This window comes from Carassius gibelio, chromosome B2, assembly GCF_023724105.1.
Source record: "Carassius gibelio isolate Cgi1373 ecotype wild population from Czech Republic chromosome B2, carGib1.2-hapl.c, whole genome shotgun sequence".
Lineage (NCBI taxonomy): Eukaryota > Metazoa > Chordata > Actinopteri > Cypriniformes > Cyprinidae > Carassius > Carassius gibelio.
In genome coordinates, this window is record NC_068397.1 from 29,419,653 (window position 1) to 29,438,954 (window position 19,302).

The 19,302-nt window shown below is 35.7% G+C and overlaps 1 protein-coding gene across 1 annotated transcript in view; it reads left to right on the top strand.

Moving 5' to 3' along the window:
* LOC127951120 (CUGBP Elav-like family member 5) overlaps positions 1-19,302 on the top strand; it is a 164,611-nt gene that overhangs the window by 71,876 nt on the left and 73,433 nt on the right. The window contains exon 3 of the mRNA XM_052548787.1: positions 9,043-9,091. Within this exon, the coding sequence (XP_052404747.1) occupies positions 9,043-9,091 (49 nt within the window). The remainder of the gene's footprint in view (positions 1-9,042; positions 9,092-19,302) is intronic.

The following is a 19,302-nucleotide window of genomic DNA, read 5'->3' on the forward strand; positions in this document are numbered from 1 at the left end:
TCAGAAAAATTTCTTGAGCAGCACTATAGACTGGAGGAATGATGCTGAAAATTCAGCTGTGCATCACCGGAATAAATTACATTTTATAGTATTACAATAGAAAACAGTTATTTTAAATTGTAATAATATTGTCAAGATCCCATGGGACAGTGCTAATGTCAGATTGGAATACCGTGGTACTGAATAATCACCATATTCAAGTAAATCAAGGCATTATTATGATACTTTTTTCTTGATTATAAATCCTACATACCTCCTTGATCTATCTAGTCCTAAAATCAAAACACAGCAATTGAATTTTATTGTGAAATATTGCAAATGTTTGATTTTAATGCAAATAATAAAATATTCAGATATGAAAATGATATATTGAAAAATATAATATTCTGATATAATGCAAATAATATAATAATCGAATGTGAAAAATTATATTCTGATTTAATGCAATACAGAATAATGTAATATTCTGAAATGAAAATAATATAATAAAAAATACATGAATATTATAACATTCTGACTCTCAAATGAGCAAACTTAAAACTTTACAATAAAACTTTCTTATATATTGTCTAATTAAAAAAAATTTTTCAGTCAATGGAGTTTTAGTGTGACAAGATGATGAGGATGCAGACACCAAGCTGCTACTCTCCAAATAATTAAAGACAAAGAGATCAAATATTGATTTGAGTGTAAATTATTTTATTGTTTGAGAAAAACGAGAGTGATGCAAGAGACTTGAAACTAGCATGATAGCAATGGAGGAATTCATTTGCCAGGGACAACCTTCAATTATACAGATATATAAAAATTAAAATACAATCAAGGGTTTTTTGTGCAGGCATTACAAACAGAGAGGGTGCTATGATTTGATAAGTGTGAAAACGATTTGGCAAGACACGGCACCTTGCTTCTAATGATCAATAATGAAGAAAAGTCCCTGATGAAATGCGATCAAGCTCTGTTTTATAGCGAGACTCTGATGATTTCAGATGAGCCCTATTTTTTGCGTTCACTAACCCACACAACAGCCTCACCTTTGCTTCAAAGCATCTGCTTTAATCAATGGTGCTGCAGTGTTATCTAAATAAAGTCTTTTCACTGTGTGAGTTTGAGGTCTTGGACGTCTTTCAGTGGCCGCCGGCTCACAGAGAGCTCGTCTCAACTCGTTCAATCTTGAGTTGTGGTGAATGCAATCAATACGTCCATTAATTCCACTTAGTGGCACTGTGCGCTACAACCAGGGGCTGGAGGCCACACAAAGGCAGGTGCGATTGAATGGCTGACCTTTTGAAGCCGAGACCCCTGCATTGATCCGCTGTATTCATGACCGCTGAGTGAGGGGGACGCAGTGCTTCGGATGAGCGGCTTAAAGCTGTAGTCTACCGAAAAATAAAAATGCTGTCATTATTTAACCGTCCTCATGTCTTGTTCCAAAATCATGATGTTATTTTGGTTATGCACAACACATTTTGAGTTTACATGATGCTCTTCTTACATTGATCAAAAAATGAATCATAATATGTTTGGTATCTGTGCAAAAAATAAAGATTTAATGGAATATTTCAGCCAAAAATTAAAATTTGGCAAATATTTACTCACCCTAAGGCTGTCCAAGGTGTAGATGAGTTTGTTTCTTCATCAGATTTGGAGAAATGTAGCATCACATCACCTGCTCACAAATGGCTCCTCTTCAGTGAATGGGTGCCGTCAGGATGAGAGTCCAAACAGCTGATAAAAATATCACAAAAACCACACCATACCACTTCAGTTCATCAGTTAATGTCTTGTGAAGTGAAAAGCTGTGTGTTTGTAAAAATTTAATGTCACATTAAAATTCACAAACATTTTTATTTAGAACTGTTTTGGCTGTGCATATTTCTCTCCTTATTCAGTCCAGATTACTTTCATTTTCTCACTGTAGAAAGCAATATTATGGAGAGAAGACTCTTGAAGTAAAAAATCTTAATGATGGATTCGATTCTTACAAACTTGCAGTTTTTTACTTCAGAAGACATTAATTGATGGGCTGGATTGGAGTGGATTACCTGTGGATTATTGTGATGTTTTTATCAGCTGCTTGGACTCTCATTCTGTCGGCACCCATTCACTGCAGAAGATCCATTGGCGAGCAAGTGATGCAAAGCTTCTCTCAAAATCTATTCCAGTGAAGAAACAAACTTATCTACTGCACATCTTGGATACCCTGAGGGTATCAGCACATTTTTGAGTGAACTGTTTACTTTACAGCTCAAATAACAAACAGTTTTATTGAAGAATTCATTAACAAATCTACAAGCTTTACACTTCGGCTTGTAAACCCTCCGTCTGCTTGCCTGCTTGATTTCCATTGTAAATGCATTGCTGTAAATGTGTTTCTCTTTATTGTCTGTGGTCGACAGGAGACCGCAGATGCTGTCTGCAGACTTTAAGATAAACTGGAATATTCCTTTAGGGATCAGCAGTGAATGCTGGGATTGGGAGCTTTACTGTCAGACATTGTCAGGTTTTTCAGACACTTACTGTATATATTAGTGTGTTTTGTAAGTTATGTCATGTGTGTCTTGAGGTGAGATAATCTGCTTCAGCTCTGTTGTATGTTTATGTGGAGTATTCAGGTTACGTGTAAATGATTACGTGACAGATGGTGAGATGCTTTTTCATTTCACTCTCTAAATAACAAGATAATGAACCTCACTGCTCAATGCCCTCTTGAGTCTGTTGCCATATTCTCCTCTTCCACAATGTTTCGATATAGGCCTACACTACATTTCACATCAAAAGTTTGGGGTCAGTAAGATTTTTTTTTTTTTTACATTTTTGAAAGAAGTATCTTAAGCTCAGCAAGACTGCATTTATTTGATTATAAAAAATTAATATTGTAAAATATTATTGCTATTTAAAACAGTTTTGTCTACTTTAATATATATATATATATATATATATATATATATATATATATATATATATATATATATATATATATATATATATATATTAAATGTAATTTATTCCTGTGATTAAAGCTGCATTTTCACCATCATTACTCAGTCACATGATCCATTAGAAATCATTCTAATATGCTGATTTGCTGCTCAAGAAATATTTATTATTATTATCAATGTTGAAAGCAGTCCTGCTGCTTCATATTTTTCTCCTGCTGCATAACACTGCCCTGTTTGTGTGCAGCAGTGAAATGCTAATAGGTTATAGGTGCACTCTAGAGACATTAAAATGAATGGTTTCCTCACAGCCGTGAGGGGTCACTGCTCACAGGACATCTTCAGATGATGAGCGGCCTGCGCCGTGACCCACAATCCACTCTCACCTGTGTATCCTCACATGAGAGTGTGTATGCGCACATGGAAGTGTGTGTGTTCTGATGTGTGCATTGCAGACACCTGTGTCTACAGTGTATGTTGCATCTCATTAAAGAGTCGAAGATGGGTTGTTTAACTGACAATTGGTTCTTTATTTTTTGGATATATATTTTTTACATCAGTATTTTGATATGTTCAGCTATTTTACTGTTCGCTAACTCAGTTTCTACCCAAATGTGATTCATCATAAATTAGTAATGATACTAAAAATAGAGCAAATGCATTTAAACCATGCTGAGAAATTTGTAGATATATATTAAAAAAAGAAAAAGAAAAACTAGAAAAAATACCAAAACTCATATTTCTTATGTATGTAAAAATAATTGTGTGATGTAAACTCAAATAAAAAACAAAAATATAAAAAAATATAAAAAATCATTTAAAAAATATTTTTAAAAAAAATAATTGATGATTAATTTAATTAAGGATTATCAGAAAAAACTCAGAATTGTGAGATAAAAATTATTTATTTATTTAATAAAATGTATTTTAAATTCCATGACTGAAGCAAGTATTCCTAGCATACTGTTGATGCATATTTTCCAGTTAATAATATATATACAAAAAGCTATGTTTGTTTTGATGTGTGTATGTTTGTAAGTTTCCCCTCATTCACAGGAAAACCATTAGTAAACAGGAATTACATAAAGTGGAAGCCCCGTATAAATAATGTGGCCTCAGTGTTTTTGCCCAGAAATCTGCAGCAGTCATCAGTTATACAGGACAGCTTTAAGTACAGTAGAACATGAGAATAAACACTGCATGCATCCAGATTTATGTATTTACTATACCATGTGTGTGTGTGATCATTTGTCTTTATGACAACACATTTATGACAGTTATTATTGTAAAATGAGCATCATAAAGCATATTTGAGCGCTGACAGCCTCATGTTCGTCTGAGTCGCTTCACATGGGAGCAGTTTGGTGGTAACAGTCTGTATGTTGAAGATGATGTTGCTGTAATATATATTGAGAATCGATATGAATCGAAGACGTTATGTCTGGCGGTGTGGGGTTAAAATCTGTCCCTCGTGTGACTCTGTTCTGTGATATTGTCTGAGGTTGATCCATTTCACGCTCATCAATGCTGATTCTTTTTGGACAGTCTGTGGTTTATTGAGCATTTCTTTGAAATGTACTGAGGCACAATGTTTACAACAATTAAACCCTCTTTTTTCAAAAAATACCATAGTATTACCATGTTTTTGTAGATGGTACCATGGTATTATTTTAACTACTTTACTTCAGAGTGTCATATCATAGATAAAAAAATAAATAAAAATAAAAACAGTGTTACATACACTAGTCCACAATTTTTCCACAGAATGTTGCCACTGTTTTTTTTTTTTTAAGTCTATTTTTTAATCTATTTAACTCTACCCCCTGGGAATCGTTTTTGAACTTGTCTTGTCACGTTTTGTTACATAGACCTGGCAACTCTGCGGCTAAGAGTCAAAAAGCACCTCCTTCTCTGTAATTTTTTGCAACACCACTCTGATACACGTTCAAATACATCATTAACACTTACTTGTTCCGTTCGATTCAATGCAAACTGCGAAGAATTTTGGCAAATGCAGTTTTTGCTACCTAAATTCAGTTGTAGAATGCAGTAGTCACTCCCATAAATGACTGAACTGTGTGTGTACAGAACAAGATTAAGCACTAAAAGGTAAACTGGCAACCAAATTTAGCCGCAGTGTGTACATAGATTGCATGCATAGTAGATGTGTAACGTGCACAAAGCACTTGAATGAGATGGATTCCTGATTGCATCTTCAGAAGTGGGAAGTAAGACCTTCCGACAAGCATGTGTAGCCTGCATAATATATGATGTTGCTATTGACACCACGACCCACGCTGTATGTTGCAAATGGAAAGGAAAAACGGCCCAATTTTCGCAATTCACCTCCCGTTGGCGAGCGTGGCACATAATTTATTTTGAATGCTACGTGAAGCGAGAGCAATCCTGAAAAAAAAAAAAAAACACTTTGTGAGAATCCAAATGTGCACAGGCGTGCAGAGTGGTGTTGTGTTGTTATTGTGTATAGCTCCTGTATGGCTCGCCACCTAGGTGAGTGATAGGTCCCCATTAGCACTGATGTTGACTTCCTGTCGCGGCTGTGGCCCGTCTCACCCCCCGCTTCCTGTTGCGACTCAGCCCCCTGTGTGCCGTCGCCGTGACAACTCCATACAGGAGAGTCTTTTATCACCGCTGCCACAGCGATGTCGCCACGGGCAACCACACAGCTCACCTGCTGTACCCGTCTCTCTGTACATCTTCATTTCTCTCACTGTAGCGCTTCTGCACGCTCCTGTTCTCTCCTTCCCTCCCTTGTTTTATTTGCCATTCCCTGTCAAGAATTGCTATTGCTTTTCCATTTTGTTCGACTAATGTTGAAAAAAAAAATTTTTTTATGCATTCTAGGGTAAATGTTTATTGGTCTTTATGCTGTTTTGTGATTGTGATGTTTAATAAGATGAATTGTTCTTTTAACCCTCTGGAGTCGATTCATGCGTAAATGCCCCAAATTTTCCCCTAATATCCCCGAAAAGAAATGAAAGCTTTAGCATAAGTTCTGCCAGGAAGACTCAATTGTTAGCGTCACCTATTACCTTCTCAATTGTCCAATCACGTTCTAATATAAGAAGTATAAAGAACCCGTGCTTATACTTGAGTTTGAGTCTGAGTTTGCAGATGCTGAATGCTTCACTCACCACCAGCCACCCCTCCACCACCAAGATGGTTTCCTCTCTCACCAATAACAAAGCTTCTTCTCTCCATCTTCCTTCCCCTTCAACCTCCCCACCACCACCAGGATGGTCTCTCCTAAAACCTCACGGGGGTCGGCTGCGCCCCAGCCTTCATCTTCAGGCAGGAAATACTGAATCCGTACCCTCGGACTGCTATTTACGGATGGGGCCTACGCCAAATACTACCATATGTATATAGCTTTCTGGTTCATAAAAAAATGGATGAATTGTTACAATATCTTCTCCGAGTCTTTCTGGTAGAACTTAAATTACACTTTTTTTGATCGTACAGATAAGAGCAGTACATCAATCGAATCTGTAAAGGTTCTACTTTCTTTTTTTTGTATACAGACATAAGAACAACAAAACTTTGTGCATTTATAAAATAAAGATAACAAACAAGGTGTGCTGTCTGCAGCCTTTCTCTACGCTGATTTTCATTTAGACACGCGTCATTAAAATAAACTGAACTTGAAAGCTTGACATGTCTACTTTTAAACTAAACAAGTGCTGCCGAAAACAAATATTCTGCGATAAAGTAATCCATATGAAAACAACGCGATGTCCGTTTTTTACGTCTCCCTTCATTATCTCAATTAGTTGTACATTCAAAACAAAATGTTTATATATTATATTATTATTATTATTATTTTTTTTTTTTTGCATGTGGATGCTATGAAGTTTTTCACTGTTTAGGGTAGTTGCTAGGGGGTTGTTATGTGGTTGCTTCGATGTTTTGAGGAATTGCCACGGGGTTGCTAAGGGGTTTTGATGTTCTGAGTGACATCACTCATGATGATGACATCACTAGGGCTTTTAGGTGTTTGCAAAAGTGTTCTGATGTTCTGCACAGTTGCTAGGGCAACACTGGGTGGTCACTAAGGCATTTTGGTGATCTGGGTTGTTGCTAGGTTAACACTAGGTGGTCACAAGTGTGTTTTGGGAGGTTGCCACATCAGCTGTTTCGAGTTTTTGGGCACATTGTTATGTGGTTAGGGTTCTAGGTGATTGCTAGTGAATTTGGTGGTCATTGGTGTGTTTTGTGTCCTTGCCACACAGTTGCTCAGCAGTTTTGAGTGTTTTTGTCACATTGCTAGGGGGTTAGGGTTGCTAGACGGTTGCTAGCTGGTCGCCAGGGTGTTCTGGGTAATTGCTTGATTGTATATTATTAATATGATTTTTTAGCCTTAAATGCTCCAGAAATAAATAAAAAAAGAAGTCAGAATTATAAGATATATAAAAAAGTTGCAATTACTTTTTTATTTTTGATTCATTGCATCACTGGATGAAATATGCACTGAAGTTTAACTCATATTTCTGTGTTTCCGTCATTCAGTCTCAGTGGTTTAATATACGGCGCTCCTTGTCCGTGGCCTGTCAGCTTTGATTTGGAGGAGGTGCTGTGATTTCCTGTTGTCGAGGGCAGAGTCACGTACAGGATGCAGAACGCTGGCGTGATCTGATCAGCTTTCATTCTTCTTATCAGATTACAGATTTTAAAGCTGCTCCACACAAAACAACCTCAGTGTTGACTTATTAGATGTGTAAGATTGTCTCTCTCTCTCTCTCTCTCGTCATCTTCACACCCTCGTCTTCCTCCTCACATCAGACACTAAACAAATGCAAATGTGCGTGTTTGGGCTTTTCTGTGCATCACAGCACACGCTTTGGATTCATGAAAGACACAATGAATTTGTGCCTCTGTGCTCCGGGAAAAAACATCTTACCTAATTCAGAAACATCCAACTTTTAGGCATGAACTGTAATGAAGAGAAAATGCAACGAAGAGAGAGAAGTTTAGATAGAAATTAAGAAGCAAATAGTAAATGCAGAGAAGGAGTGATGGAACAAAGCAGGGTTAAACAGATGCTACAGACCTTGCCTGACCTCAGATTGCTCAGTGGTTGCTCTTTTTTTAATCACAGTTACATTTTATTGAAGTGTAAACTTTGTTCCTCTTTATATTCCTATGGACATTGTTACGTGTGTGCAGCTTGTGATGACGTTTTCAGTGACTCACAGTAAATGCTGTTTCACATGAACTTCATCTCTGCATGCATTCTGACTTTGCGTCGTTATATCATGCTTTTACATGCACCAACCATCTTCTCAGACTTGTAATGAGAAGCACTTATAAACTGAAACTATAAACTGATAAGCTTTGAGCTGTGTTTTTCCACCAAAATAAAGAAATGAAGACATTTATATTGTAATTTTCCAGTTGTACTGTGAAATTATATAATTTTTTCCGTAAATGCTTCTTTTTTATTTTACAATAAAACACATCTGTAGTAATCTTAAGTATAATATTTTTAATAATAATAATAAGAAGATACATTTCTTGCCGTTTTCTACCAAAATATTGATGGTATTTATATTAGTATTTGTATTAGTATTCTAATTAGTATTTTGCCACATTGATATATAGTCAAATATTTTGCATTACTTTACAAATAAACAAATCCAAACACATCCCAAAAAAAAATTTGCCTCTAAAATTGTGCAGCTCTGACTTTGCCGCTGACTTAATGCAACTCAGTGCAGCTTGAGATACTGTCGACATCTCAACTGCATTTCTATTAATCTCACGATGAGATGCAATTTCATTTAGATCACATTTGTAATTTTTTCAGTTCTGATTTTGTCCAACACCTCAGTCTGACTCAAACCACAGCAGCTGTACTGAAGTCACGATATGAGCCTGATGTTGAAATGACTCATGGAAGCGTGTGTGTGTGTGGTTTCCAGTGGCCCGTGGGCTTCTGGGAGTTGACGTCTCTGAGCTTCAGTGGCTCTGACAGCTGTGAATCCGAGAGCAAGACGACGCGCTCCTAACCTGCTCCTCTGGCTGTCTCTGTCTTACACCTCCACATTAACCTTTTTCTCTCCCTCTCTCTCTTTCTCTCCCGCAGATGACACGGCCTATTCAGGTGAAGCCAGCTGACAGCGAGAGTCGAGGAGGTAAAGAGATTTCATTTCTACCTCACTCTATTGCTCTAAACTCATTTATTTTCTCTCTCTGCTTCGGCCGTTGTGTGCTGGTGATATTAGCTTTGACTGCTGATTTTACTCTGTTTGTGGGGTCTACATTTCAGAGTCTGTGCTTTTTAATTGATATGATTCATTTAATGGTTAAGGTTTTGGTGCTTTTTATTGACATGGTAGCAGGAGAGGATATAAGAAAGTTTAGGGGCTTTATTGTAAACACATGTATAATGTCAGATGGACGTCTTTGGTTTGTGTAGGCGTTGAATCTTGTTGATTTTCTGTGTCTCACGCCATGCAAGAAGCTTTATCAAGTTGTAAATAGTTTGGTTTGCTGTGCTTTGTAATATCTAATTTTACAATTAAAGTCCAATTATAGGAAGCAGGAGTTGCATATTAAGCATATTAATGCTTATGGATGCAACTTTAATATCTTTATATTATATTTGTAATATTTAGCTTGCATCAAACATTAAGTGCTCAAAGGGATAGTTCAGCCAAAAATCTGCTTACCCCAGGGCATCCAAGATGTAGGTGACTTTGTTTCTTCAGTTGAACACAAACAAAGATTTTTAACTCAAACCGGTGCAGTCTGTCAGTCATAATGGAAGTGAATGGGAACCATGGCTTTGAGAGTAAAAAACAAACATATACAAACAAAACCAAATGAATCCCTGCAGCTTGTGATGATACACTGATGTGTAAAGACACAAAACAATCAGTTTGTGCATGAAACTGTACAGTATTTATGTAATATTTTACCTCTGATTCACAGCATCAGTGATGAATAGAAAGTTTAAAAGAGAGCATTTATTTAAAAATCTTTTGAAAAATTTTAATGCATCCTTAATGGAAAACAAAAAGATCTTTCAAATAATATATTATTTGAAAGGTAGTGCATGTTGTTTCAAGGAGAGTTATACTGTAGAACTACATAATACTGATTGTTTTTGCATTGTGACTGTTTCTGTCACTCTCTTCAGAGTTTCTCTCTGCTGTTAGTCTCTCTGTCTGTTGTGGGTATTAATTCTGGTTAAAGTGATTGGGTTATTGAGTGCAGATGTGCGCACAGACCTCGTTCCTCTCCTGCCAAGTGCATTAGCATAAGACTGTAAATGAAATAGTCATTCGATCTGCCACTGTGACGAGGGGTGGGGGGTGGGCGCGCAGGGGTCCCGTGCTCAGCCTGCTTTTTTTAAATGAACACCTAATCAATAAAATAGTAAAGAGACTTTTGCCAACGTCTCTATCTCTGTTTTTGAAGCTTTTGTGTGTGTGTGTCAGGAGGTCGCAGGCATATGGACGTGTCATGTATCAGCAGATGTTAAAATGCACGACCACAAACAGAGAGGAGCTGTCACTTTACTGGAATAAGCGTGGTATGTTTTCTATGTGATGTAACATTTCTGGGCTGACACAAGACGAAGATCTCGGTCTCCCTGACACGGCTTGGCATGGTGCATTTGCATCTGTAATGTGTGTGTGTGTGTCTTGTGTGTGAAACAGAACATTGTGATAATAATGAAATGTAGGGTGGGACTTGATTCTATCCATGGGGATTGGATGGATGTTGAAAAGTAGGTCATAATATTTATTTATTATTTATAATTATGTTTTTCTGTGGAAGCCTGTTTCCACTAATGAATTAAAAATAATCACAATTCTGACTTTTTTCTTGCAGTCGCAAGTTACATTGCGGAATATAAGCTTGCAGTTGCACAAAAAAAAAGAAGTAATATATAAATATGCCATTGCGAGAAAAAAGTCTGAATTACAAGATATAAACTTTCTTGCAATTGCGTGTTTATATCCTACAATTATGTCTCTATAACTTGCAATTGTGAGTTAATATCTCGAAATTCTGATTTATTCAGTTTTTTTTTTCATAGCAAAACATGTTTTGTAACTTCATTACAAAAGATAAATAATTGCATTATTAAAAAATACTGGAAACTTTTTTTAATATATGAAACTACTTTTTAGTTCACCTTGACATGAGTAGCTACATGGTAAACTTGTTTATCATATTATTTAAGCTATATAACCATTTATACACACACAATAATAGGAAAGAATAGTGTATTTAAAGGATGAAAGGCTGCATTTTGTAAAAAAAAATACAGTAATATTGTGAGACATTATTATGATTTTAAAAAACAGTTTTTTTTTGTAATATATTTTAAAATGTAATTTATTTTTGTGATTCAAAGCTGAATTTTTCATCATCATTACTTCAGTCTTCATTGTCATGTGATTCTTCAGAAATCAATTTAATATGCTGATTTGCTGCTCAAGAAATGTTGAAAAAAGTGTACTGCTGAATATGTTTAGGAATCATTCCCCATAGACAGTAGAGAAACAAAGCTACTGACTAGGTTATTGTCACCATTCATGAGCACACACCAATACACACAAGCTTCGTTCCTGTTGAATGAGGGAAAAAAATCTAATTTTGAGCCGTAGCTCACCATCTTTCAGAGCAAACAGCCATATCTTTCGTAATGGTTCAGATGGACAAAAAATCTGTCACAAGGCCAAATTCACTCTTCTCTGTCATAAACGGTGTTTATCCCCCGCCTGCCGCCCACTCCGACGCAGAAAATAGAGGGATGTGTCTGAAAATACCGAAATGCTTTTAGCGCCCCAAACAAAAGAGCTTTCTCGGCTTATGACTCTCCAAATCTGAGCTCTGACAGGCCAAATGTGCCAGGGTTTAGAGAGATCTTTTGTGCCCTGATTTGATGTCTCATTCTTTGGACGTATGAGGAAGAGTAAACTAAAAAACAAAAGTCATTTGTGAGAGAAACTGTCTGGTGTTTGAATGCAGCTTATGTGGGGATCATATCTTCATAAGTGGAGACGACTAGCCTGGCTATCGCTAGCTATAACCATCTTGCACTAACCAACAACCTAAATGTGTTAAACTTCATCAGTGTGAGTTTGATTTTTAATTTAAAGAAATTCAGCATAGGTAATGCGTTCTGGGAAATGAAGAGCTATTCCATAACAACATAGTGTTATATGTCATTATATCGTTATTTTGTTATTTTGTTATATAGTTTTATGTCGTTATACCATTATACCGTTATATGTCGCTTTAACTATATATATATATATATATATATATATATATATATATATATATATATATATATATATATATATATATATATATATATATATATATATATATATATCGCTATATGTCATTGTATCATTATATTGTTTTTTTGTTAAATCATAACACGTCATTATATAATTATTTGTTGTTATAACATTATATGTCATTATATCATTATATCGTTATATGTTGACATCGTTATGTCGTTATATCGTTAAATGTCGTTATATCATTATATGTCATTATATTGTCATATCGCTATATGTTATTATATTGTTACATCCTTATATGTCATTATATTGTTAGATGTTGTTATATCGTTATGTGTCGTTATATTTTGTTATATTATTGTATGTCGTTATATCGTTATATAACATTATATTGTCATTTCACTATATGTTTTTATATTGTTATATCCTTATATGTCATTATATGTTGTTATATCATTATATTGTTATATGTCATTATATCATTATATGTTGTTATATCATTGTATATAGTTATATCGATCTGTCTGTCGTTATATTGTTAAATTGTTATATGTTTTTATATCGTTATATTGTTATATGCTCTATTGTTCTACCATTCCATCCTTCTATCTATCACTCCATCTCCTTGTATTTAAAACATTGAACGTTTTTATTGGCATAACACGGCTTGGCTTTTGCAATTTGAATTTCTTTTAATTTTCAAATAATTTCGGTTTACTTCCTTACATTCAAATTTAAATAAAAATGTGCATCCTATTTGCTACGTCAATTCAAAATCAGTTAAAAGTTTAGAAAATCATTCTTAATTCAGTTTTAAATGGCCCTTGTTTTCCTGCTTTGGCCATTGTTTGTATTCTTTGCTCAGGCCTTTGTAATTGTTACATTGCTTACTCTCATCCCTGTCTTGCATTCTTACCACATTGTCCTTCAAAGATGTGTAAATGGCTTTCACTATTGATGCTACAAGACTATAAGAGAATGTTGATCGCACAGATGCCCTCTAGTAGTTCTTCAGCCTCTCAGATTTAGCTTTCGTTAGCCACAAACGCTTCACGCAGTATCTTCTCTGGCTGATGTCACTGGTATTGGCAGTCCAGAGCGGAAGGGAAGCTCCTGTCAATAGCTTATCAGAACACCACCGATAAAGGACGCTATCGAATTAGCTTAAACTAATTATTTGTAATTAACGAAGGGTCAATTAGCAGCTCGATACTGATCTACTGTGCTGGGAAATGACATTTTCTCAATCAGCACCTGCACTGTGCCCAAAAATAACATCTCACTGACAGTGTTTTAACATTTATGTGTGTGACACTCAGCCTTGTTTATGAAACACAAGCAGAATGAACAGATAGATATATGGTTCTATCTATTGTTCTATCATTCTTTCTACCGCTCTATGTATCATTCTTGATAACAATGACAGTTCTATGAATATTTTAAAACTCCCTTTAAATAATTTTAAATTGCCTTCTTGCAGTCCTGCATTCTGTTTGCGACCTCAATTCGAATTCAATTAAAAGTTTGTTCTCAGTTCAATTCTGAATGATGCACAATTCTGGTTTGCATTGACACACTTTTCCTCAGGCAGTCAGATGTGATGTGAAACAAAACTATGCTGGATATAGTCTGTTTCAGCACCAAGACATCATCAGTGACTAAAAATCATGGAGAAATTGAAACATGTGACCACCTTTTATTGTTTATTCTTAATTGTTTTATTAACATCAACTATTTATTGAGTACTCATATCTTGACATATTGGTCTTGTGGCCATTTTATACAAAATAAAATAAAAATGAGTCTGTATATGCTTTACGTTATAGTATTTTTATCCATAGTTGCAATAGGAGCATGAAACACTGAACACTGATATTATGCACTGTGCTGGTGGAAGGAAAGTACATCATTTGTAGTATGTTCTAATATCAGTGTAATGTTACACAAATGTGGTAAAATTGCATCAAAAACCTATTCCATTGTCACATACTGTTTGCATTTGCATGCTGCTAAATGTATTCATTTTGTATAATGCATTTAAAGACTGCTGTGGCAGCTTCACTTCCCTCTCCTCTTTCTAGTACAAGGGCTTGTATGTAATACTAGCCCAAAAATAGCACAGTACTAGGAATTGAATTTTGCCGTACTGTTTTCAGAGTTTTGGGGCTTATAGTACGCGAATGGAGATGCAACCTAGGTGTCTTTTTTGGTAGTGTGCACCTCCTGCTCTGCTATTTTAAGAATTCCCCATAAAGATTTGACCTTTATCATCTCGACCTGATCGTTAACCAAACGTCTCATTCATCACGAAGCTCTATTTGCCTCTGTGCAGTGATAAGTATTGATTAGCGGCGTAACGGATCTACTCGTTGAGGATGGGTGGGGTTTGCTCTGTTTCCTATATGCAATTATCTAGGTGATGTATGATTGTGTGTGTTTGTGTAACGCTCTTATTGTCGGCTCGTGCCTCATTGAGACTACAGTAAAAGTGCTTTTGTTCCAATCTGGCAACACTCTGTTATAATGAAGCGAACTCATTTGCTGAGCTCATTCAGTCCAGCAGGCCTGGAGGACAGATTTACATGATAACAGCCCAAGTGGAGGTCATCTACAGTAGTACAGTTCAAAACATGATGCAGTTGTACACAGAATGATATTGATATCTGCTTCGCATTTGCTTCTTCTCAGTGTATGGTTATGGATCCAAATGTTTTTGCAGTTTCAACCTTGTTATAAATATTTTTTTTAGCTAATGTGTCACGCTACATTATAGAAACGGACAGTAAAGAAAAAAGAATATTATGAAGCATCGTTGTAGAATGTGGTACGACTGTATTAACTATGGGTATCTAAAATGAAACAATGTAGAACGACATAGAATAGAATATAAAATGATTCTTTTTTTTGGTGAAAAAAGTCTCTTCTGCTCACCTTTTTTTTTATCAAAGGCAGTGAAGTCATACTGCCTTTTTTTTATATATTATTACAATTTTAAATAACTATTTTCTATTTGAATATATTTTCAAATGTATTTTATTCCTGTGATGCAATGCTGAAATTTCATTGCTGCTCAAGAAAAATTGCTTATTATTATCAGTGTTGAAAACAGTAGTGCTGCTTCATATTTTGTAGAAACAGTGATATATTTTTTTAAGAAAATGTTTTTTTAAAGCGCTATATATTTGAAAGTATATATTTTTTTGTAATATTATAAATATCTTTATTGCCACTTATGATATCTTTACTGCCACTTAAGAATAAATTCTGTCAAAACCTTTATTTTGAACAATAGTGTATACTTGAATACAATTAAAAATAGCAGTCCAATGTAGAATATAATTAAACCATAAAGAAAAAAATAGGACCATATAGAATAAAATAGTACAAAATAGAACTGTATAGTATAAAATATAACTCAAAAATAATATACAAAGCAATACAACCATTTTGGAATGGAATACAGCTTTATAGAAAATAAAAGAGCCAAATTAAACCATATAAAATTAGATAAAACCGCAGAGTAACAGCATAGCATACAACCGAGTGTAGAACTAAAAAGAGAATAGAGCGACAGACTAGCGATTGGTTAAAATAGTGAGCTGGTGTCTTGTCTTTTTCCTCAGCAGGGTGAGAATAACAAAAGAGTGAGAGAGAGTTTGACGGCGAGGAGTGTGAGATGAGCTCTGAGTGATGCAGTGACTGTGTGTGTGTGTGTGTGTGTGTGTGTGTTCTCTCATACAGCAGCTACATCAAAGGGAGATGTCTCACTCTCTCCCTCTCTTTCTTTCTGGCTGGCCGAGGCCCAATGTTTGATTTTATGCCCTAGTTTTGGAGAGCCCTTATCTCCTCTCACCCTTTCTGCCTGTCGTTTTTGAGCCCCGTCCTGATTCTCTGGGATGTCTTTAGGATTGATACCACTGAGAGACAGACAGATGGAGCGAGAAGGACAGAAACAGAGAAGGAGAGACTGTGTGTTTCCACAGATTAGCTCTAGTGAGCTGCCTTTCTGTCTACTGCCTACATAGACAGCATCCGGACTGGAATAAAATCTCTTCTGTGAGTGATCTGGACACTCTACACACACACCAACTCACCATTGCTTCCAATAGTGTGTGATGTTAAAAAAAATAAAAAGGTAATTGTGACTTTTTATTTCAGAATTCTTGCAATTATTGAAAAAAAAAAAGATCAGAATTGCAGAGATATTAGCTCAGAATTTGAATATAAACTTGCTATTATGTGAAAAAAAGTCTGAATTCATAGTATTTATCTCGTAATTTTAAGTTTAATGCTCACAATCCTTTCTTCGTAGAATTGTGACTTTATTTCTCGCAACTTTTTCTTCTTCTCAGATTTGCGATGTTTACTCACAATTGTGAATTTATGATTCAGAATTTCTATATTCAGATTTGTAAGATGTTAACTAGCAATTGCACAATTTTACAACTTTCAATTCATGAGATTTAAACTATAGCATTTTGTTTTTTTTGTTTTTTTTTTGAGGAGAACAGTCATAATAATTCTGTGGTGGAAACAAGCTTTCTGCACAGCCTTCATGTCTAGTATGAATCGAAATGTTGTCTATGTAGTCAGCACACTAGCTATCAGAGCAAAGCGCCGCTCTCTGCTCTCTTTCACTTTCTGGTGTGTTTCATTTTCTGGTGTTATTAAAGTGGTTTGGTGTGATATGGGAAGCCGGTTGAGTCCCGTCCCTCAAAGCTCTGAGAGAATGATGCTTAATGAGTCTCTCCATGAAAACCCACCCCCCATCCATCTCTCTCTCTCACTCTCTCTCTTTGAAGTTCACTCCATCTGACTGGCTGCTACATCATTTATGTCCAGTTCAGCGAGCTCACAATACATTTTAATCACTGTACTTATTCACCTGTCTTCTCTGCCTCTCTTTCTCTCTCTTTCTGTCATTCTTGTTTTTATTTCTCTATATTTTAATGAAAAAACTATATTTATATTGCCAAAAGAGAGCAAAATAAGTCAAATAAATAAAAATAAAAATAGTTATACTGTATACTCCAAATAGTTGTGTATTCAAAATAATTATAACTAATATTAACCAATGCAATAAAAAGAATGAAAAATATATGCTTGTATGTTTACTTGTTTTACTGAAGCACAACAAAATTAATACAACTTTAAATAAACTTAAAATGTAAAATATCAAAAAACTAATTCAAGCTATTAATGGGAAAAAAATAATGATTTTCCTAGTTTTTCTGTTTCAACTTTTCCATAAATGTGTCCTCCCTTCTTTAGAATTATTTATAGAGTTTTTCTAAAGAATGTTGCACAAATCTTCCTTAACATTTCCTGTCATGTAATTGTTTATCTTTATGTGACATAAGCAGGAAGTAGATTTTTATATCTTGATAAGTAAATGTTATTAGGTAGGTGGTTTCTTATTGGTTTGAGTCAGCATAGTGTTATCACTAAAGCTTGGTATGAGCATTATACATTTTTTACATGATCATTTGTCCACTTATTAATTGATTGCATTGACAGGTCATTGTCCAGCTCCTGTAGATGGGTTTGCACGTGTGCAGCAGTGCGTGTCTGGTTTGGCCCGAGTGATGGATGGTGCTTTGAGATGATATGAGCCGAAAAGGTCCGGCTTCGGTCATTAGTGGAGACACCAAACAGATGACCTGACACATTATGGCCGTGATAAAGAAAACCTTCATTTTCTTAGCTATTGATCTACAATCAAAGCAAATGGGCTGTGCGCTCTCAGAGACGTGCCTTCGGCCTGCTCTCGGCCAATGCGGGATGTGCTCATGCTCTCGTCTGCCCGCGCAGGACTCACTATGGATCCCCGAGGTATACAGAGGTAAATAGGGCCACCTATCACAGCTGTCCGTGAGCTGGTAATGGCTTTTTTTGGGGGGCGAAGCGGTAATAGATGTGAGGAGAACAGAGGAAAATTTATACCAGAGGAGGGGAGAGACATTACAGAGTTTTACGGTGCATTTGGGAGCCATTCTGAAACTCCTCTGTGCCACAAAAATAGAAATCGTCTTAAAATGCTAAATAGGCACCTTGAAAACCCTCGTCAAAATCTCTGCGTGGTGCGTTGTCTTTTTCGAAACCTGCATTTTTCTTTTATCCGTGTTCCTCGTGATTCATATTTTAGAGACTGCTTTGTTGGGACGGGTGATGCAGGTTTCTGTGGCTCCAGAGACGACACAGAGAGGAAAGGAAAGGAAACATACACAACTATTAGCCCATGATAGCATGGGCATTTCATGACCCCTTTGATGGTTCAAGTAACTGCATAACCTAGTTAAAAAGTTCGGTAACACTTTACTATAGAGGTGACCCCATATAGTCGACGAATCGATGCTTTGATTGATGCCAGAGGAGTATCTTGGTGGAAGGGATTTAAAACTTTACCAAAACTCACACTGACACAGGCAGAGACTGGAATTTTTCGATCAGGCAGGGTTCAAGTGATTTCAAAACATTTCAGCTGGTGTATATGTATTGTGAATATATTATTTACCTGATATAAGATTCATTTGGTATTGATTCAAGCGCTTCATTGTAGTACTACGGTGGTTATCTCTTCAGCGCACAGCGCAAGCAGGTCAAACTACAATGCAGAATATTAATAACTATGACTGGACTGTCACACCCATACCATTATAATGAGAACACCATCAAAATTTAAATGCTGTTAAAATTCTGCCATTTTGGCCAGGTCTCTCTTGAAAAAGAGGTTTTAAATCTCAATGAGGTCATCTGGTTAAATAAAGGTTAAATAAAAAAATTAAATTATAAAACGCTGTGAATTTTTAGAGTTTAGCTGCTGTGTTTTTTTTCATGAAGAATGCATCCACAAAAGGAGTTCGCATACAGAGCCACGCAGATATGTTTATTTGCATTCAGGATCTTTTTGCAAAGTCTTAATATTAACGTTATGTTGTATAAATAGCGAAAGGGTATTCTACATGAAATTATCCCTTGATTAAAAATGTGCTATTAAATGCTCACTCTGACGTTTAGTGTTAACTATCTTTTAATCAAAATATGAAAACATTATTTACCCCATTTGTATCTGTGAG